Source organism: Geotrypetes seraphini, chromosome 3 (assembly GCF_902459505.1).
Source record: "Geotrypetes seraphini chromosome 3, aGeoSer1.1, whole genome shotgun sequence".
NCBI classification, from domain to species: Eukaryota; Metazoa; Chordata; class Amphibia; order Gymnophiona; family Dermophiidae; genus Geotrypetes; species Geotrypetes seraphini.
In genome coordinates this window covers 96,787,634-96,811,084 of record NC_047086.1, presented here as the reverse complement: position 1 = coordinate 96,811,084, position 23,451 = coordinate 96,787,634, and the positions used below count along the sequence as shown (strand labels likewise).

Sequence of the window (23,451 nt, the reverse complement as noted above, 5' to 3'; positions counted from 1 at the left end):
GAAAAATGAATGGAAAAAATTAGGGGTGGGATTAGGGCAGGACTGACAATTAATTGATGTCCCATTTTGATGAAAAAAAATAAATGGTCATGTTATGTATACCGTCTGAGCATGGGCATTGGACGCCTGCGCACTCATAAAGCTGCAGCTGCCAATTAAGCTGCTAGCTTTCACTCAAGGTGTGAAAAATAACAAAAAACATGTGACGCTAACACAAAGTTACCAAAGTAATTTTATTGTTTTTATTTTTCAATCATGAAACCAAAAGAATAAAGCATAATTGCGTTAGCAGTTGCGTTAGCGGGAGGTCGTTATAGTTGCCAAAATGCTGGCCTTCTGATAACGAGTTCAGCTCAATATTTCAAAACACCCCATTATATACCTTTGGCTCAATGTGACATCATTGGCCATAGGCCAATAAAATAACAGAGGTGGTCTTTAAAAGTTAGACAAAGAAAATTCCTCTTGTATGTTTAAAAATTTCAGAAATCATATTCGTTTTGTTTACATTCATTTCTGAATATACATTTACATTTTATAACATATCCAATATTCCTTGTATCCTTGTCACAAAGGTATATTAAGAGAATCATTTGTTAAAAGGGTGCTGAAATATTCTCAGCCTGCTGAAATGTTCTCAGCCCTCTCCCTGAGCTGACAGTTTCAAATTTCATTGATCTTCACACAGAAGCCTTATCCTGTAGGAGTAGGAGGGGCTGTTTTTCCCCCTTTCTATGCTAGAGACTGCTAATTATTTCCAGATGTTGTGCCCTTTGAATGAATTTCTTTAGGTTGCAAATATATATAATATGTTTTTTCAAAACCCATTCTTTTGGTCAATACACAGTCATACACATAATCACTCCAGGGGCCCCTTTCATTCATTCATAATTTCACTCATATTTAATGCATGCCATATCTCAGCTTGGGATATGCAATCCAATATGTTCTTCCTAGCCAGCCTAAAGCACATCTGGTATCAATTAGAACCACGTGGCTTAGAAGCGGGAAACCTGAACAAAGACTTGGGACATAGGCTGATCACAAAATGGAGTACAAGACACAGAAAGACAAACCCAAAATGGAGTCCATGTATATCCTGATTTCCGTTATGATCTAGCCTAATAGCAAAGTACTTAAAAATAATATTATTATGCTTTCCCTTAATATTAATCTGTTGTGTGTTTTTCTGGCCTCGGCTACGTCCATATTCAGATTTTTATTCACCAGTTTTTCGTACGCTTCTATTGGGCGTGGCCTTAACTGACATATGCTTGTATCTAACTAGAGTTACCCAGAATCATACAAAAACCAGGCCCTTTTGTAGAAAAATTCCACAAAAATACTGCACCATCATGTCCTGACATCCATTCCATTACCGTCCCATAGACATCACCCCCTACTGGCCATGAGCCACTACTGCTCACGTCTTGAACTGAAAAGATATGACAGGGTATAAATAAAGCTATTATTATTATTATTCAATAAGTTTGTTAAATGTACTAGATAAGTGTGGAAGTTGCAAAATTACTGCTTCTGTTTATTAGTGCTGGAACTTAGCTGGGGAAAATTTTGAGTTGATGCTACTGTTTTTGTGCATATGTAAATTTGTCAAAGGGCTGGTTTTGCTGTACATGCTGGCAAACACATATGCAATTATTTTACAAAAAGACTCGACATTCAGCATAAGCTTTTGTTAAATGGAGAACTGAGCCCATCCAGACCTGAATGTTTGAATTCTGATATCTGGCCTATCTAAAGTAGAATAAAAGCCCAAATTTCTTTAAAGTAACAGCTACCAGGACTCACTGCAAAATTTGTGAAGATGATACATATCCAGATGCTTACATATGGCCCCTTTTAGAAAGTCATGGCAAATGCAATACAGCCCATTGGAATTGAATGGGTTTTGTCACATTTGCCAAGTGGTAATTGCTATCACAGCTTTGTAAAAGGGACCGTTAGACATTATTAATTCAGTTCTCACTGCAGCTTCTTGATTTATATTACAAGAGGTAAATTTGGATTTGAGACATTTGTCTTCTAACATTTGCTCTTGTATATCTAGACTCCATGACTGGACCCTTAAACTTCAAATGAAGCTGAACCGCCTGCCGCGCTAGTCGCTAATGTCTCCATTGACGAGGCGTTAGTTTTTTTGGTGTACCACGGGGGTTAGCATGTGATGAATTGTCCGACGCGCTAATTCCCATAGCGCACCTTGATAAAAGGAGCTCTTACTTTTCAACAACAGATACATTTATTTAGAAAATGTTTTTTTCAGTTTACATTGCCTCAAATCAGTTAGTCCACTTTTCCATCAACATCATTTCACTGCATTTGTTCAGTCAATTCTATTATCATAATTGTAGTATTGCAATTCAGTATACTGTTGTATTAGTGCTGGTAATATGAAAAGATTACAGTTGATTCAGAATACCACAGCTCGTCTGATTTATGGCAAATCAAAATTTGAGCATATAACATCCCTTTTGAGAAGTGTCATTGGCTGCCTTAAGTTTGAGTGCCTGTATAACTTGTAAATTTTATCATGGTCAATTAGACAAACTAATCCTAGCTCTACTCAAGAACATTCTTTGATCTATCTGTCTATTAAGGGTATTCAGTCTAAGAATTTACTTTCTCGTTCTTTGTCATTTATTTTTACCTCTATTTAGAATTAATTACCAGTTAACCTAAGATCATGTACATTTTATCAAATCTTTTGTAAATAACTGAAAGTTTTTTTTATTTACCGTATTTTCACGCATATAACGTGCATACGTGTATAAAGCGCCCACGTGTATAGCACGCGGGAACAAGACATTTATGTAAAAAAATTTTGGTATAATGCACCCACGCGTATACCGTGCTCCTCATCTTTCTTCTTTTCTTCACTATCTATTTGTACCATTTCCTCCCCTTCCATTAAGTATCACATCTCTGCATCTTTATTCCTCCCCTTCCAGCATTATTCCATGTCCCTGTCCCTATGCTCCCTCCTTCTTCAGCATTTCTTTGCTCCTGTAGTCCTCATCATCAACCCGGGGCAGGCAGACAGGGCACCCCACCCCCCAAGGCAGGCAGGCGAAGGGAGTCAGAGGAGCGGCGGTGGAGGCGGCTGAAGCCCGAATGTGCCATCCAGCACTGCCATGAGGGAAGGGAGAGAGGAGAACGGGAGGCTGGAACTAGCCGCTGCTGCTGCTGTTGCCTTGCCATAGCTGCTAACTCTCTTGTCAGGGCCGCCATGCTGGGACTCTCAGCGGCTTCCGGTTCCGAAGGCTGCTGCTTGTGTCCGGCCCGCTGCCTGCCTGGTTGGCTGACGTGGCTGCCTCTTCCCTTCTCTAGCGACAGAGTTGCACACAGTGCTGCCTGCCTGGTCCCACACTGCGTGATCCTGGCTTATGGGTGTCGCCAAATGTATCAGCAATGTAAAAAAAAAAAGTATAATGCGCTCACGGATATAACGCGCATGCTTATTCCGTGTTTGTAAAATCTTGTATAGCGCGCACGTTATATGCGTAAAAATACGGTAAACACTTTTAAAATGATAATCTTAATTAATGCATTATTGTTGTTTTCTAATAATTCTTTTGTGAACTGCTTCGAGCCCTTACATTGGTCAGGGATGATGAAAGATTCTAGATTAGATACCTCAACCCCTTGCAAATTCCCACAAAGTATGTTATAGAGGTATTTGCAGAATAACATCTGTAAGCATTCGCCCTTGAAGAGTAGCCTGGAATAGAGGAGTAGCCTAATGGTTAGTGCAGTGTCCTAAGAATGAGAGGAACTGGGTTTAACAGTGTTAGACATTTATGTGCACTTGGAGCATGTTAATGCAGGTGCCTAGATTATAGAATTGTCCTTGAAATATATACTGAGTCCTTCCTGTGGGATGGGATTTGACATGTTTTTAATTTTGAGTATCTTTTGAATCTTGGGTTAGGTTGATTTTTTTTTGTTTGTTTTTTTTGGGGGGAGGGTTCATGACATTCAGCCTCATTTTATTCATATTGGTAGTGATAAGAGCCCTGCAGATGTATACAGATAACATTTTCATGATATACAGAGCCATTTATTTTAGAAGGTGATAGAAGTGGCACTCTTGCAATATTACAGTATTTTTTAGCTGTCTATTTTATTTCTCATCAGACACCTATGGTCATTCATTTTAAATGCTTCAGACTTTTCTTTTGCAATTACTGTACCAAAACAATTTGTTTCCAGTTCTTATTTATTTTCTGAAATTCATCAGTTCACCCTGCAACTGTAAGTATACTTTGACATTAGCTGCAGTGGCTCATGGGAATCCAAGACTCTTAGAAACTGAGATGGCCATCCTTCTGTCTCCATTTCACTGGTCTTTAAATTGCAACTTCTTTTGTCAGACAATGCACCAGAAAATGATCAAAAATTACTAGAGGCTATAAAAAAGGAACATTTCATTTGTATGTTCATTTATAAGACTTCCTTTGTGTAGAATGAATAGTTATTTATTTAGAAACATAGAAACATAGAAAGATGACGGCAGAAAAGGGCTATAGCCCATCAAGTCTGCCCACTCTACTGACCCACCCCGATAAGTCTAGATGCTAGTGATTCGTGCTATGTAGGGATCCCACGTACATGTCCCATTTACTTTTAAAGTCAAGCACGCCGGTGGCCTCGACCACCTGCACCGGAAGCTTATTCCAGTGATCTACCACCCTTTCTGTGAAAAAATACTTCCTGGTGTCACTATTAAACTTTCCTCCTCTGAGTTTAAGCGGATGCCCTCTTGTGGTCGAGGGTCCCCTGGGCAAGAGGAAGACATCTTCCACCTCGACCCGTCCTGTGATGTATTTAAATGTCTCAATCATGTCCCCTCTCTCCCTGCGTTCCTCTAGAGTGTAGAGCCGCAGTCTGCTCAGTCTCTCTTCGTATGAGAGACCCTTGAACCCCAAGATCATCCTAGTGGCCATCCGCTGAACCGATTCGATTCTAATCACGTCTTTACGGTAATGTGGCCTCCAGAACTGCACACAGTACTCCAGATGAGGTCTCACCATGGTCCTGTACAGCGGCATTATGACTTCTGGTTTCCGACTGACGAAACTTCTTTTGATACATCCCATCATTTGCCTTGCCTTGGATGTGGCCTTCTCTACCTGCTTGGCAGCCTTCATGTCTGCACTGATGATTACTCCCAAATCTCGTTCTGCTGAGGTCGTGGCTAATGTTTCTCCATTTAGGGTGTAAGTTCTGCACGGATTTCTGCTACCGAGGTGCATGACCTTACATTTCATAGCATTGAAGCCTAGCTGCCATGTCGAGGACCAGTTTTCCAATGTACGAAGGTCCTATGTCATACTATCCTGTAAAAAGCTTTCACTTACTATGTTGCACAGTTTTGCATCGTCGGCGAATAACGTTGCTTTACCCTGTAGCCCTCGTGTCAAGTCCCTTATGAATATGTTAAAAAGGAGAGGACCCAAGACCGAGCCCTGCGGCACTCCGCTGGTCACCTCTGATGTTTCAGAAAGGGTACCATTGACCATCACCCTCTGAAGTCTACCACTCAGCCAATCATTGACCCATGCAGTTATCGTCTCGCCCTTTTTTGATCCTGGCAATATGTGTCATCTAATAATGTATAATGGTAGCTCCGCTATATATATCTTTCCTCTTCATACATGCCAGACTAGCCCAGACCAATGAAATATTCATGCCTCCCAGGAGATACAGACAGATCAAATCTACTTGATTTTCCTATATACATTGCTTTAGCCAGGATGCAGATCAGTATTATTTTATCTCCAGTCTCACTGGAGCAGATACCTCTCCCAGTTGCTTAAAAGGTTGTGGCAGGGCTGGTTGATTCTTGTGCCGATTCTGCAGGTACAGTGGCCACTGAAAAAGTATGAATTAATACATATAAAATAAGGCATATATATATTTGTAAAACAAATAGCTAGAGGCGCTAATGTGCGCTATTCTGTTAGCAACAGCTGCTGCTGTCATTGTGTGCTATTTTACCATGGAGCTCATTTTCAAAAGAGAAAAACATCCAAAAAAGTGTCAGATGGACATTTTTCTCATCAAACCCTCCAAATAACTATTTTCAAAACCTATTTTCTAGATGGATTTCCATGCTTTTGTCTGCAGTTTGTCTAAATCTCAAGGGGGGTGTTAGAGTCATGGTATGGGCAGGACTAGGGTGGGCTTATGACTTGGATGTTTTTCTGCCATAATCAAACATTTTAGAAAACATTCAGAGCACAGTTTGGACATTTAAGGCTAGACCTGTTTTAAAAACAAGTGCCAAAAAGGTGCCCAAACTGACCAGATGACCACTGGAGGGATGGAAGCAGGACCCCCCTCCTCCTCACTAATTTTCCGATGGTTACTGAACACCTCCTACTCCACAAAGATGTAAATTTACACAGTACTTCTATTGCAATAGGGGATCCTGACAATTGTTGTACTCGATTGTTCTACCACCACCAGTTGTTGGGTTTGTACCTCTGGCCAACATCGGAATGGGGGAGTCCTTCGCACAAGCTGTTCATGTAGACCAACCTCTTCCCAACACACCTCCTCACCAATTCCCCCCATAGCCTTCCCTTCAAGGATAGCCTCCTCAGAAAACCAACACACCTCCACCCCCCAATGCGTAGGCCGACTCCTTCCCAACACCCTGACATCCTCTGATCTCCCCAGCCTCCCTTCAATGATAAACTCCTCCTGACACCCCACACACATCTCTGCCATCCCCACCGAATCCCCCACCCCCCTTGCAGTGTTCCATGTAGGCCGACTCCTTCCTGACACACATCCATACCCTCCAACATCCCCACCAATCCTCTCAGCCCCCTTACCAACACCTCACATACCCCCCGATACCCCTCTGACATCCTGACACCCTCATACCTTCTTTTGTTTTTCATTTGATGTAATTTTGTCCCCTTTTTGGGTATTTTAGTGCTTGGAGTGAATTTGAAGCTCTGCCTGCTTGAAAATTCACAGACTTCAGTGTGTAACTGACAGGCTGATCCCACTGGGTACCTGTTAGCCAGCCTAAATAGTTTTCTCTGGAACTCAGGGCTATCCCTGAGGTGATCTCACCTTCTGTTAATTAGGGGTCGAGCCCAGGCTGTTAGATGCCCTTAGGAGGCTCGGCAGGTTCTCATAGGGTGCCAGTTACATTGTCGCACCTCCGCCCATACCGGTGCACATTTGTTGGTCTGCAGGGGTGAAGGTGTAGTCAGACATAGGAGTCTGACTGGAAGCCCGAAGATCAGCTTGCCCTTCCTAGCATTCCTAGCATTGTAGCAGTAACTTTTCTCATCCAGCTACTGTGAGAGCTGAGATCAGGTTTTTAGCCCTGATCATGTCAATAAGTCATAGTGAGTACACAGGCTGACAGCCTGTGAGAGATATCAGGGGAGGTTGGAAAAGTGGGGTTTTGAAGGTTTCTGAATGTTTCGAGTTTGGGAAGTGTGAAAAATATCACAATTTTGCTGTGAATTTTTGATGGCAACTATCTTGGATTTTTAACAATCTTTTTTCTAAAGTTCCCTGCTTCTTCAAAACTACAAATTTTGCCTGGAAACCTGCTTGGGGTGGAATTTTTGGGCTCTCCTTATGTGAATTCTTACCAGGATTGCATAAATTTAGTGCTTTTACAACATCCTTGCGCCACATGCCGCATGGCGCAGTGAGAAGGGGCAGCAATGTCCAGCTTAGCTTCTCCCCTGCTGAAGCAGGTGACCAAACGCTCAGCTATCTTGGTGGGGTAGCCTTCATGGATTTCGGGACTTGGCACAGTTGATAATGCCGTTCGCCTGGTTGCGAACCCTACGCAACCTAAGAAATGTGTGTCGTGTGTCAGAACTGCAGGCTTTGTCTTGCAGGGACTCTTTTGCTCCTTATTGTGGAGGCAGAGGTTTCCTTTCAGATGGTTCATTCTAGCTGAAGGTGGGTTTTGGCTTTCCATGTCAATCTAATCTACAATTTGTGAGTCGCTCTATGCCAAAAAAAAAAAAGCAGGATATGTTTGCCTTTCTTTCAACTGACAGGTTCCAAGTCATGGGACCGCCTGTTGAAGAAACTGGATGTGTGCAGAGCTCTTCTGCATTATTTGGAGGTCACCAACGTGTTTCATCTCTCTGACCATTTGTTTGTGCTGACTCATTCGGTTAAGCAGGGTGCTCCCACTTCCAAAGCCATGATTTCCATATAATAATAATAATAATAACTTTATTTTTCTATACCGCCATAGTCAGGTGACTTCTAGGCGGTTCACATTGAAAGAAGGCTGGACAGTCAGCGAATAACAATAAGACTAAGTAGAAAGCTTACATACTACTTTGAGTTCCATGGGTAAAGAATACATGACAGGAGCTTCTTGAGAGAAAGAAAAGGCATTTATAGCAGGGGAAATCCTAGTGAGAGGGAGAGAACTGTTTTAGTCAATGAATTTGTTGAATAGGGCAGTTTTAATTGATTTTCGGAATGCACTGTAAGTCAGATTGGGTTCATTTATGCAGTTTCTCAGCCAGACTTGCTGTCTGTCGCTTGGAACTTAAAGGTTCTATCCAGGAAGGATTTGTATCTACAGCCCGTGATCTTTGGGTATGCAAAGATGTTTTTGTTTTTGGTTGTTTGTGTGGGGTTGTGTAGAGTGAAGTGAGTTTGCAGGTAGGAAGGTGCTAATCCCCAGACTTGTTTGAAACAGATGCAAGCAAATTTGAATAGTATTTGCGCTTCTATTGATAGCCAGTGCAATTTTTTGTAGTAGGGGCTAATGTGGTCATTTTTTCTTAATCCAAAGATTAGGCGAACGGCTGGATCCGTAGGGGCATTTTGTCAGCTTACATTCTTGCTGGGAAACAGTCTCCTTTTCTGTCAAGGTGCATTCTACTTTCATTTTAATTCATTTCTCCTCTTTTAACACTATTTGCTTCTTTACTTCCATTTTAGCACAGATTTTTACTTTGCTGGTTTTTTGCAACAGCTTATTACACGGGAAGGGAACTAAAACTTAGTGTGTTAGTAGAAATAATTATGTTAAAAATTTAATGTTCACTGGGCTCTTTTTACAAAGGAGTGATACTGATTACTGATGCACTGAATGCGAAGAAGCTCATTCAAGTCCCATGGGCTTCTTCACATTCAGTACATGCTATCCGGTAGTTCCACTTTGTAAAAGGAGCCCATTTTAACTCAGTCTTATATGAAGTTGCTAAATGCTTGCTGAGAAGTACAGCTCATAAGGTTTTTAGAAATAAATTTATATGCTCCAGAATTATATTTATTAAATTAGTTAACAAACTTTGTTATTTTTGTTGTAGTTTTGAAGCTGGTAAGCTGGTGATTGCCCCTTGGAATAAACAGAAACATCGCGACAAGGACTGGTGTGAAGAACCAGATTGCAAGTGGGTCTATAGACTATCTTGTTCTTTGGAAAGTGTCAGGAGAAAAGAAGAACATTAATGAGAGCCAGCATGGATATAGTCAAGAGAAATCTTGCCTCATCAAAACCTAAGAATGAGAGAGACTGTTGCTTTTATCAAATTGGTGTTAGCTATATTCCAAAACTCTCTTATTACTAAACACCTCTGGTTAGGGCAAAACTTGGCCAAGTTGGGCATATGTTTTTCACCCCTTTGACGTTATTGCTATATTAATGCATTTTCATTTGCACTATTTTAAGAACATTGCCATATTGGGACAGACCAAAGTTCCATTGAGCTCAGTATCCTGTTTCCAACAGTGGCCAACCCAGGACCCAAAGCACTTAGCCAAATCCCAAGTAGCAAAACAGATTCTATGCTGCTTATTCTAGGAATAGGCAGTGGATTTCCCCAAGCCATCTCAATAATGGCCTAAGGACTTTTCTTTTAGGAAGTTATCCAAACCTTTTTGGAACCCCGTTAAGCTAACTGATTTCACCACATTCTCTGGCAACGAATTCCAGAGTTTAATTTCACATTGTGAAGAAATATTTTCTCTGGTTTGTTTTAAATCTACAACTTAGTAGCTTCATCATATGCCCCCCTGGTCCTAGTATATATGGAAAGAATGAACAAGCGATTCATATCTACCCTTTCCACTTCACTCATTATTTTACAGACCTCTATCATATCACCCCTGAGCCGTCTCTTCTCCAAGCTGAAGAGCCCTAGCCACTTTAGCCTTTCCTTATAGGGAAGTTGTCCCATCCCTTTTATTATTTTTGTTGCCCTTCTCTGTACCTTTTCTAATTCACCTATATCTTTTTTGAGATATGGTGACCAGAACTGCACATACTATTCGAGGTGTGGCCATACCATAGAGTGATACAAGGGCATTATAACATTTTCATCTTTGTTTTCCATTTCTTTCCTGATAATTCATAACTTTCTATTTGTTTTCTTAGCAGCTTCCACACATTGAGCTGAGGGTTTCAACGTATCCTCAACAATGATACCTAGATCCTTTTCCCGGGCAGTGTCTCCTAACACAGAACCCAGTATCACATAGCTATAGTTCTGGTTCCTCTTTCCCACATACATCACTTTGCACTTGCTCACATTAAATGTCATCTGCCATTCTGATGCCCAGTCTTCCAGTCTCATAAGGTCCTCTTGCAGTTTTTCACAATCATCTTGCGATTTAACAATGTTGAATAACTTTGTATCATCAGCAAATTTAATTATCTTATTAGTTATTCCCATCAATAGATCATTGATAAATATGTTAAAAAGCAGCGGTCCTAGCATAGATCTCTGGGGAACCCCACTAGTTACTGTTCTCCATTGAGAATATTGGCCATTTAAATCCACTCTTGTTTTCTGTCTTTCAACCAGTTCTCAGCCTATAAAAGGACATTACCTTCTATACATTACCTCCTATCCCATGACTTTCTAATTTCCTCAGAAGTCTTTCATGAGATACTTTTCAAATGGCTTTTGAAAATCTAAATGCACAATATCAACCGGTTTACCTTTATTCCCATGTTCATTCACCCCTTCAAAGAAATGCATTAAATGGTAAGGTAAGATTTCCCTTTACTAAAACCATGTTGACTTTCATTAATCCGTGCTTAAATACATATATTCTGTCATTTTGTTCTTTATAATAGTCTGTACCATTTTGCCCGGCACTGACGTCAGACTTGCTGACAAGAAGTGAAGCAATTCTAGATCTAGTCCTTAGTGGAGCACATGAATTGATAAAGGATGTAATGGTTCTGGGGCCACTTGATAACAGTGATCACAATATGGTCAGATTTGATATAATCCCTGGAATAAGTTTACACAGGAAATCCAATACTACACACTTAACTTTAAAAAAAGAGACTATGATAACATGAAGAGAATGGTAAAAAAATAAATTTAAAGGTGCAGCTGCAAAGGTCAAAGATATAAATCGGGCATGGATGTTATTTAAAAATTCCATCCTGGAAGCCCAGATTAGATATATTCCATGTATTAAAAAGGAGGAAGGAAGGCCAAACAGCAGCCAGTGTGGTTAACGAGTGAGGTGAAGGAAGCTATTAGAACCAAGTTTCCAAGTTTATTTACATTTTAATATACCAACCAATTCATGTGCTCCACTAAGGACTAGATCTAGAATTGTTTCACTTCTTGTCGGTCCCTGAACCAGATGCTCCATAATGCAGTCCTTGAATTCATCAAAAAATTTTATCTCCCTATCTTGCCCTGTTGATACATTTACCCAGCCAATATTGGGGTAGTTCAAATAACAAATATCAAGAAGAAAATATATACTATTTTCTTCTTGATATTTGTGATTTATGATATATGCCTCTCATATCTGATATAGTTCAAATAACCCATTATTACTGTGTTACCCAGTTTGTTAGCCTCACTAATTTTTTATAACATTTCAGCATTTGTCCATTCATTCTGGTCAGGTGGACGGTAATACACTCTTATCACTATCCTTTTCCCCCTTACATACAGAATTTTTATCCATAGGGATTCCAAGGTATGTTTCTGCTTCTATGGAATTTTTAGTCCATTCAATTCATAGCCCTCCTTAACATATAACGCTAGGCCTCCACTGATTTGATCCATCCTTTTACTATGATATAACTTGTATCCCAGTATGACAGTATCCTATTGGTTATCTTCTTTCCACCAGGTTTCAGAGATGCCTATTATATCTATCTTTTCATTTAGTGCAATATATTCTAACTCTCCCATCTTGTTTTTTAGGCTTCTGGCATTTGCATACAGACATTTCAAACAATGTTTGTCATATCTCTTTACAATTTGCTCAGCAGTTGGCATGGTTAATTTGCAATCTTTAAAATCAGCCTGCTCTGAATTTAAGGAAATTTGGTCTACTGTGGCATGTATTGCAATCTCACTATCAGAAAGCTCTGTCTTCCCTTTTATTTATGATGATACATGTTAAAGATATGTTTTCCTGAACCATGCTCTTTTGAGTGACTGCTGACCTTCCCTCAGTTTCTAGTTTAAAAGCTGATCTAGCTCCTTTTTAAATGTTGACGCTAGCAGGCTGGTTCCACCCTTGTTTAACATGGAGCCCATCTTTGCAGAATAGGCTTCCCCTTCCCCAGTATGTCGCCCAGTTCCTAACAAATCTAAAACCCTTCTTCCTGCACCATCGCCTTATTCACGCATTGAGACTCCAGGACTCTGCCTGTCTTTTGGGATCTACACGTGGAATAGGAAGCACTGCTGAAAATGCTACTCTGGAGATTCTGGATTTTAACTTTCTACTTAAGAACCTAAATTTGGCTTCCAGAACCTCCCTTCTGCATTTCCCTTTGTCATTGGTAGCCACATGTACCAAGACCACAGGTTCTTCCCCAGCATTGTCTAAAATCTTATTTAAGTGACACATGAGGTCCGCCACCTTCACTTCAGTCAGGCAAGTAAACAAGTGATCCTCAAGTCCACCAACCACCCAGCTATCTACATGCCTAATGATTGCATCTCCCACTATAACAGCTGTCCTGACTCTTCCCTTTTGGGCAGAAGAGATACATCCTTGGTGCAAGAGGACATTGCATCCCCTGGTAGGCAGGTCCTGGCTACAGGGTTGCCTCCTACTTCACCAGGGTGATGTTCTCCTTTAAGAAGACCTCCCTCCCTCCTCTGAGGCAGCACACTATTTTATTTTGGTCTATTGTTATTCTGCTGGTTTGACATTTGCATGTCAATTGCCTTTTTGCTCTTTGGGCCTTTTCATTGGAAAGGCTAACTGTACTCAGGCTTGTGTTCAAATATAGAACTTTATTAAGATCCCAGATTGATTTCTTGTTTTGTTATGCAGTCATTTCCTTAGTATATAGTCCTACATTTCAGAAATAATTAAATAGGGTAGGTATTGGTATGGTGTAAATAATTATGAGACTGTAATGATAAGAAATGTACATTTTATAGATGTGAGAAGCTGCTGTACTGTTTAAGAAGGTGTTGATGTTATTCAAAAATACAATCCTGGAAGCCCAGACTAGATGTATACAATGTATTAAATAAGGAGGAAGGGAGTCCAAAAGACAGCCAGCATGGTTAATGAATGATGTGAAGGAAGCTATTAGAACTAAAAGAGAATCCTTCAGAAAGTGGAAAAAGGATCCGACTGAAAATAATTGTAAACAGCCCAAGGAATGGCAAGTCAAAGGGAGGTGCTAATAAGAAAGGCAAAGAGACCTTGAAATGTAGATTGTGCAGGAAGCAAAATCACATAGTAAAAACTTTTCTTTGTAAATATGTTAAAGCAAGAAGCTGGGGACAGAATCAGTTGGACTGCTAGACAACTGAGGGATAAAAGGGGCTCTCAGGGAAGACAAGGCCATAGCGGAGGGCTTTGTTAGCTGGCATTGCTATTATAAATTTGATGTCCTCAATATTTCAGTGGAGAAAGTGACTGTTGTTCTCCGAGGACAAACAAACATTGTGAGTTACACCATCCATAGGACCCAGCAAGAACAGGCCAAAAGTGTACTGTCACTTTAAAGCTTTGACCATACGTGTCCTGGTGCCTTCCCGTCCGTCGTTGGCTCACGGGACCATCAGTTTTCCATGGAGCTGAGAAGCTATGATTTAGTCTCTCTGCGCCATTTCTATTTAGAAAAAAAAAAAAACCCCAACAATTAGAATCAATTTTGTATCAATGTATTTTACTAGTGGTTCAGCGTTAGTAGAAAATTCAGTGGCATACATTGATGGCACCGACACTATAGAGGTCTTTGTGGGAGAAAGTATTGCATTATTAATTTCAAGTATTTTTGTTATTTTCATTTTTTTTGTGAATATTTTAGATCAATTATTGAACCAAGTCCTCGAGATGAAGCTGAGTTTTTATATGAAGAACAACCTGAATTATTGAAATACAGGGCTGCTAAACTTTCAATAGATTTAGTGACCAACTGGTACTGGAACAGAGCAGAGGAGATTGAAAGCTATGCTAGACAGGTAAGATTCCTGGACAGAAACAATACCTGAGAATTCTTGCATGCCCAATATTAGATGTTTGAAGCCACTGATAAAAAGTATACAGTGATCATATTTATTCTAATAGGTACCTAAACCTGTAGAAAATTGCCATTTGTGTCGTAATCCAAGAAAAAGAACCAAGTTTAGAAATTGAGTTATTCAGCTGACAAAGTAATCAAGAAGATGTTGATTCAAATGCAACAAACCACATCTTTATCATTTAATTTGCCAGAGATATACTGTTTCAATTAACAAATTGTTGTATCTGATAAATAGAACCCAACTGACGTTCTTGTACAATAACCTCTGGAATCTACATGCTAGGGTAATCAACCTCTTCCAGCCTGAAAACTGTAGGGAACTTGAAACCAATTTCTAGCCCCTCTCTCTCTGTAGTCATTTCCTGTAACTTACCCCTGGATATCCAGTTTCATTTCCTACAGCCTGAGCTGTAGGGACTATATTTTCTGCTTGTGCTTTATTTTCTTTATAAAATCTAATCAATTGATTTATTCTTGGCGCGGGTCTTGCCCTGGTGCTGCAGATTCACCCGGTGGGAGATCGCAGACTTTCTGAAAAAAGTCTGCTTTTGGGGGATATCTGTTAGTAAACCTGCAGTAAGCCCCCTGGACAGCCTGCAGTACAGATTGGGCTCCGGGATCAGGAGCCATCTCACCCCATGTTCGTCCACTAAGGGGTTAGAGTGCAGGGCTCTGCAGTCCCATGAAGTCGTGACCGGGACTGGACTGCACACCTTCCCTGAATTATTCTGGAGGGTCCGGGTAGTCACTGACTGGGGTGACCGGGCAGGTGAAGCAGTCAGAAGGCTTGAAATCCTGTTTTCTCAGCTTCCTGAGGTAATTGATCTCCATGCTTGCTTGCCATTTCTGTCTATTGCAGCACAGCCACAATAAGTACTCTGTATGCATGTGGGCTTTAGCGATTTTGGGGGGGTCTTCAAAAGTGGTTTTGGGATGGGATCCCTGCAAGGTCTGATTCCCCCTTTATAAAAATACAAAATCGCTGTTTTCCCGGCTTCTCTGCATTTTTCCCTGGCCATTTTAGGGCAAAATCGGCACCCACGGTGGCCATCTTGGATTTTCTTTAAACTCTTCAAAAGTATATTTTCTGGACTTAGAGCTTCATTTTTGCTCCAAACTTGGTATATGGCCTCCTCAGGACAGATGGATGGCATGGATTCATGCCTTAAATGTGGCGGATGGCTGGCGGTTTCCCAGCCGTGTATCATGAATGCTGTGGACCGCGAGGAGGGCGAGGCGTGCGTGGATTCCATGCTTACCTTCTCTGGAGAGACCCCTCTTGCCTCCACAACTACCGGAGACACGAATGGCGCATCCAGTGTCCCTAAAATGGGCGTGGAAGGCGTTTCAGCGAATCACAAGGGCAGCTCCGGGGGAAAGTCTCATAAATCATCTAAGCAATCTAAAATAGAGACGCACGGAGTGGCCTTTGCCGCAGGTGTCTTCCTTCCCCCGGAATTTGTGTTTATTATGTTCAGGCATCTGGTTTTCACAATCCATGCCTTTTATTCTGCTCAGCAGATGGGACCTGACCTTTTCCTGGATTTCATTATGTCTCTTTGTTCTCTCTAAGGGATTCCTAGGAGAGCAGGCGGGTGGTTCCCGCCATTGCTTCTGTTTCAATCTCTGTATTTCTACTGTTTTTTCTCACGGATCTTTGGGATCCTCATGCAAGTGGGTCCTCCGTGTTTGGGGATTACCCAGCTATGCGCAGGCTGTTGATGCCTAGCCGCTGGGCGACCTTTAATTCTGAGTCTCTCAGACAATTGAACCTGAATTCAGGCCATCTAGAACAGCAGATATTTTTCCTGATGAGTGATCAGTGTCCGCTGTCCGCTTACTTTCCGGACCATCCTGATTTGGCAAGAGCCCTGTCAGTGGTTTGGGAGGCCCCGGAGGGTCCCCTTAAATGCACTAGGGCCATGGCACACTTGTATCCCATGGCCCAGGAATTCACCAAACACCTGGCCCCCGCCAACTGTGCATTTGGCTATTCGGCAGGTCGCTAAGCGCACTTCCTTGCCCTCTGATGGAGGGGTAGTCCTGAAGAATGTTTAGGACGGGTGAGTGGATTTCATCCTGTAACGCCTTTTTTGAAGGGAGTGAAAGCGACAGCTGACACCTCCTTATCACCTGTGCGTGCCACACCGAGCTCCGCCAGGATCCCAAGTGTATAGTCTTCAGGGACTTAGATTTACTGGTATCTAAGATAGTTATGACGGATGCCCTCTATGACATGCTAAGCTTGGAGCTTACTCAGGGTCAGCCCGGCGAATGCTTTGTATTTGTCAGTGGTTTGGTGATTCTTCTTTTAAAGCCACACTGACCGGATTGCCTTTTACAGGCTTGCTGTTGTTTGGTCAGGGTCTGGACAACTGTTGGCCAGTGTTTAGGACCAAGAGCCAAAGGTGCTAACCTGGTCTAAGCCTCGCCCAGCCCGGAGTTAGAGGTGGCAGTCTTTTCATCCCTACCGACGCCCTCTCCAGTATGCCGGGCTCCCAGCTTCAGGCCCAAAATTCAGAGCCTCATCCAGACCTCACTGTGGAGATCTGTCAAGGCCACAGTCTTCAAATAAATGTCCTCCTAACCCAGACGAAAAGCAGTTCTGATGCCAGGCCTCTAGAGCACCTCCCTTGGGTCGGGGGGGGGGGGGCAACTTTCAGCCTACCTACCAGAGTAGTAGAGGGTGACTTTCGATTGGCATGTTCTGGAAGTGCTCCAAGAGGGTCTCAGGCTGGAGTTCTGCGGACTCAGTCAGCCTTCTTCATGGCGTCACCCACAGGCCACCCACCCATGCGGGACGCTGTTCGCAGATATATAGTCCTGGCAGCAATAAAGCCTGTTTCAGGGCCCGACTTGGGCTCAGGGGGATTCTTCCTATGCTTCATTGTACCAAAGAAAGCATCCGGAGATTGGAGGCCTATTCTGGATTTAAAGGCAGTGAATGCCTCCCTTGGAGTCTGTGTTTCTGGATGGAACTGGTGAACGGTCTGTGGTAGCAGCTGTGGTGACAGGAAGATTATTGGTTTCCTTGGATCTGATAGAAGTGTACCTTCTCCTACCAATCTTTCCAGAACTCAAATTTTCCACGGTTCCATGTGCTGCAACGGCACTTCCAGTTTGAGGCTCTGCCCTTTGGGCTGGCTCTGGCACCACAAACCTTCACCAAGCTTATGATGATAATGACCACACACCTGCACTCTCAGGGTGTCCTGGTCAGTCGTATCTGGACAACTGTCTGTTCATGGCCCCCTCATTGATAGAGGGTCGCAGGGCAGTTCAGCAAGTGGTGCAACTGCAGGAGCGTCTTGGCTGGGTGCTCCACCGGAGGAAGAGCCATCTCGAGCCAACGCAGGATTTGGAGTACCTGGGAGTCCGGTGTCCCATGACCAGGAACCAAGTGTTCCTACTGGATCCCTGGAAGATCAGGTTATGGAGTGCCATTCAGACCCTTTTAATATGCCATGCATTAGCTGATGTTTCTCTCTAATTGTTTTCTTTCTGTATATGTTAATGGCATTGTTAATTACATTTTTATTATGTTCATGCTCTGTTTTTATTTCATTTTTTTGTATTGTAAATTCGCTTAGAAATTGGATAAGCGATAAAATCAAATTTTAATGAAATCTTGGTGCCAGTTCCAGCCCTGTTGTCCTGGAAGTTTCTGCAGGTCCTGAGTCTCATGGTGGCGATCATAGATGTAATCCAGTGGGTCAGAGCATGACTCTGACCTCTTCAACAGTTTCTCTCTTGACTCCATGGAATCCCCAGTGGGAATTTCGGTTTGTGACGCTTCCTTGGATGGCGGCAGTCTGCAGCAGCATACTGTGGTGGTTGAATCCAATGACTGGTCAGAGGGGCTTCCTCAGAGTCTTGAACTGGGTGACTCTAGCAACAAGTGAGAGTCCGGCTGGGGAGCAATTTGCAGGTCTATCCTGGCACAAGGTCGGTGGTCTGCTTTGGATAGTAGATGGTTGATCTATCGTCTGGAACTGCGGGCGATCCGACTGGCCTTCTTGTGATTTCAGTAGTGTTCCCATCGTAAAGCTATTTGAGTGTTCTCAGATACTGCGACAACAGTAGTCTATGTCTACTGACAGGGAAACCCAAAGAGTCCTTTACTGAGTCTGGAAGCTCGGATGCTCTTCTCCTGGGAGGGGGGGATGGAGAAAGCATCTAGTGTCCTTATCCGCCGCTCTCTTGGCGGGTGTCAACATGTCCAGGCAGACTTTCTAAGTCTGCGGACTCTGGACCCAGGAGAATGACTACTTAGTCTGATAGTGGGGCCGTCCAACCTTTGATCTGATGGCATCTGCTGGGAATCGGAAGGCAAACAGATTCTACAACCACCACCGAGAGGTCGGCAGTGGAGGGTTGAATGCCCTGGTATAGCCTTGGCCCAGGGGGAGTTTCTCTGTTTTCTCCCGTGGCCCATGATAGGGTGAGTTCTGCGCCGAGTGGCCTTTCACGTGGGCCAGGTGATCCCGGTGACCCCGGACTGGCCCAGAAGACTGTGGTACGCAGACCTGGTGCGATTGAGCATAGTTAGGGGTCTGCGCCTTCCTTGTCATCCGAGGCTGCTCATGCAGGGTCGCATAGCACTACAAGTTCCAGACTGCTTTGGTCTTAAGGCTTGGCTCTTGAGCGTGTGGCTTTGACAGCGAGGGTACTATTCATCTATGGTCATTGCTACGCTCCTGCAAAGCAAGCAGAAATCCACTGTGTCAGCCTATGCGAAAGCCTGGAGGTGCTTTCAGGCTTGGTGTGAGTGGGTTCAGGTGGATTCCTTGGCTCCTTCTGTGGCGCAGGTCCTGGATTTTTTGCAGGCGGGCCTTCAGAAGAGCTTCAGGGTCTCTTCGCTCCATGTTCAGTTTGTGGGTCCCTCTTGCTTGGGTCCCATATTTCTCAGGGTTCACTTGCTTCTCACCCAGACATTGCTCGCTTCTTGTGGGGGGTGGGTGGGGGGGGTGGGGGGGGGAGTCTGCAGCCTCCTTTGCGGCTGCCTTGCCCAACATGGAATTTGAACCTGGTTCTCCACTGGCTGGCTCATCTGTCCTATGAGTCTCTGGATCAGAGCTCTCTGAAGGATCTTATCATTAAGACCATTTTACTTGTAGCGGTCACGTCTGCTCATAGAGTTTCGGAGCTACAAGCACTTTCATGCAAAGATCCCTTTCTTCGTATCACAGATTCTGCAGTCCTCTTGAGGATGGTTCCTTCCTTTCTTCCAATGTTGGTTTCAGCGTTCTATGTCAATCAGGCAATTCAGTTACCTGCCTATGTCCCTTCGGACTCCATATCCAAGGACTGTGTTTTGCGGTCTCTGGACGTGAGGCGTCTCCTTCTGAGATGTCTGGAGGCCACAAATGACTTCTTTCTTTCGGACCATCTTTTTGTGCTGGCGAGCTTTACCCAGCGGGGTGGGCCTGCCTCTAGGGCTGCCATCTCTTAATGAATCTGTGCGGTGATTTCTGCTGCCTATGTATCTTCGGTGAAGAAGCCTCCCCTTGGGGTGAAGACTCATTCTACCAGAGGAATGGCTTCCTCTTGTGCTGAATCAAAAACTGTTTCTCCTGAGGAGATTTGTAGGGTGGCCACTTGGGCCTCTCTGCATACTTTCACAAAGTTCTACCGGCTTGTTGTGGCAGCCAAGCAAGATGCAGCTTTAGGGGCTTCAGTCCTGGTGGCGAGCTCATTGGGCCCCCCTGATGTGCTGGGACTGCTTTGATACATCCCTATCGTGTAGATTAGGTTACTTACCTCTGCTAATTTTCTTTCTTATAAATATCCTCTGGAATCTACACACGCATACCGCACACCATACACCACACACTGCACAGCACAAATACTAAATAAAAGATGTGAATAAATGTACAACTATGTAGACTGAAATTTAAACAAGACAAGAAGTCAGATTTTACAGGTAGAACACCAGAGAAATAGAAAAAGATAAAGTTCCCCCTGTACTGTGCAAAAATTAGATACCAGATGTCCGGAATAATGTTGGAAAGAGGGCACAACCAGGGCAATAGTCCATGATTCCCTGGCCGCTGAAGGCCCCAAACCTACCTGAAACTAAAGAAGGCACAGCCTGGTAGAGAGCTGTAGGAGCCCTTCCCAAATTTCTGCAAAACCTTAGCCATGTCAAATATTAGCTCTGGTAGTAGTATTATGGAAAAACTGTCATCATCTAATCACCCAATTGAAAAGAAAATTATTTTACTACCTTTGTTGTCTAGTCTTTTGATTAAAAAAAAAGAAGTATAGGTCCCATCTCTGGTTTCTACTTTCCTCTGTCATATCTTAACTTTCTTGCCTGGTCTTCTGTTCATTTGACATTTCCCTCCTCTCTCTCTCTCTCTCTTTCCATATCCATCCAGGGGTATGCTTCAAGATTTGGTTCTTGAGCCTATGCTTTTTAACATTTTTTTTTTTTTTTTATAGTATTGCTGAAGGATTATCTGGTAAGATTTTTCTCTGCTGATGATACCAAAATCTACAATAGAGTAGACACCCATGATAGTGTGGTTAACATGAGGAAGGACCTAGTGAAGCTTGAGGAATGGTCTGAAATTAGGCAGCTAAGATTTAATGTTAAAAAATGCAAGTTCATGCATTTGGGCTGCAAAAACCAGAGGGAACAGTACAGTGTAGGCCAGAGATGAAGAACTTTTGTGCACGAAAGAGGAGTTGGACTTGAGGAGTTCGACTTGCGTGTGATAGTATATGATGATCTTAAGGTGGCCAAGCGAGTTGAAAAGGTATCAGCAAAAGGTAGAAGGATGTTTGGGTGCATAGGGAAAGTATGGTTAGTAGGAAAAAGGAGATATTGATGTCCCTGTGTCTAGTGAGACCTCATTTAGAATATTGCGTACAATTCTAGAGACTGCAGCTCCAAAAGATATAAAAAGGATGGAGTTGGCCCAGAGGAAGGCTACTAAAATGGTCAGTGGACTACATCATAAGGCGTACGAGGACAGACTTAAAGATCCTCAGTATATATACTTTGGAAGAAAGGCGGGAGAGGGGAAATATGATTGAAATGCCTAAATATCTATGCACAAGGGGTTAATCTGACATCCCATAGGCACTAATGTAAGGAATTTTTAACGACTCTGCAATGCTACTGAGAAGATTGGATAAATATCTATATGGTATAAATACACATGAGGGGATTCTCTTTAATTTCAAAGAAAACTCCATAGTGAGAGAGCATGGGATGAAGTTAAGAGGTGATGGGCTCAGAAGTAATCTAAGGAATTTTTTTTTTTTTTTTTTTTAACAGAAAGGGTGATAGATGTGTGGAATAGTCTCCCAGTAGAGGTGGTGGAGACAAAGACTGTGTCAGAATTCAAGAAAGCATTGGACAGGCATGTGGAATCTCTTAGAAAGAGGAGGAGATAGTGAATGCTTCAGATGGGTAGAATGGATGGGCCATATGGCTTTTATCCGCTGTCATTTTTCTATATTTCTTTCATCTATCTTTATTTTGTGTCCCTGTCCTTATCCCTGTATTATCCTCCCCCCATGTTTCCTATCCAGGGTAAGGCATTCAATATATAACCTTTCTGTGGTACATTCAAAACCATTTACATTTATTATATACAGGTGTCCAATATCTCCCCATTGTGTCTTTATTCTGCCCTCCCCTTGTATCCAAACTTAGTCCTATTTCCCTGTCCCTATGGTTCTCACATATCTAGCATTTCCCTTCTTTTTTTCTCCCCCTGTCCCTATGCTCCTCTCCTTCTGTTTTGCAGATGTTCTTGTCTTGACCTCAAATATGCAAAGCAGCACTGATCAAGACAACATCTTTCAATACTTCATCATGACTATCCCTTCATCTAAATTAATAGGTGATCTGGCCCTCACTCTATACACAAACATCTGGTGTGCTACTTTGTTTGTTTTGCAATAAATACTAAATCAATAAACAAAACTTTAGAGCAACTTTGTGTTGAAAAACAGAATCCTGCATTTTACCTTTCATTTCTGCAATTTTTTTTTAAGCTCTTTTCATTTGGGTTCTTTGTAGCACATTTTGAAGAGTAGTGGTGTTCTTAACAGATTATCATTAAGCGGCTGAACAAAGTATCTGTATTTCCAAGGAACACCATTTGAATTTATCTGCTAAATTTATAAATAGGTCTGATAGTTAACAAAATGCACAACATAAATATGTCATATACAATTTTCAGTCTGTTATTTTATTGTAAACCTTAGGAAAACAATGAAACTTATAGATATACACCTATGCATCTATTTTTTATTTATTGGGATTTATTAACTGCCTTTATGAAGAAATTTACTTAGTGCAATGAATAGTTTGATTGTAAGCATAAAAAACACTTAAAATTATCCATGCATGACAGAAAACCAACAGGAAATAGTTTTGTCTTTCAGTACAGTGAGGTCTGGATACTTGCTTCTCAAAGTATTGTCAGTAGAATGAATGGATCAATCAAACCTTAAACTGGAATTTTTTTGTTTTATAGGTGGACGGCGCCTTATCTCTTATCCGTCTTGGCAAAGAGAGGAACATTGACGGTCTACAGGTTCTTTGTGATGATCTAGTTACCCTTGAGACCTTAGTGTATGAGGCTGAATTTGATTTAGTCTTTACCCTGAAAGAGCTGCAACAGCTAGAAGACATTGAGAAACTGAGACTCCTAATGAAAAATGTATGTTTCTTGATTCTAAAAAAAAAAAACTTTAATAGGGTTTGTAAAATTATTTGGCTAGTTTCTCAGGAGAAGGCTTTTGAACCATACATTGGAAGGGACATGGACAAAATTTGACCAGCTGCTACTGTTTTTCTTTTGTTCCTCATCTGATGAGGAACATCTCACCATGTCTGTGTTACTTTTCAGGATAGTTTTGCTGCATTTTGTAATGTTTTAAGTTAGAAAACAAGAAGTACTCCATTAAGAATTCCTTATCTCGTCAGGTTT

The 23,451-nt window shown here is 42.2% G+C and overlaps 1 protein-coding gene across 1 annotated transcript in view; it reads left to right on the top strand.

Annotated features, from left to right (window-relative positions):
• The window catches only part of NBAS (NBAS subunit of NRZ tethering complex), an 852,905-nt gene that overhangs the window by 241,338 nt on the left and 588,116 nt on the right, over positions 1-23,451 (top strand). Inside the window, exons 22-24 of the mRNA XM_033937554.1 lie at positions 9,336-9,419; positions 14,285-14,438; positions 22,996-23,181. Coding sequence (XP_033793445.1) covers positions 9,336-9,419; positions 14,285-14,438; positions 22,996-23,181 — 424 coding nt within the window. The remainder of the gene's footprint in view (positions 1-9,335; positions 9,420-14,284; positions 14,439-22,995; positions 23,182-23,451) is intronic.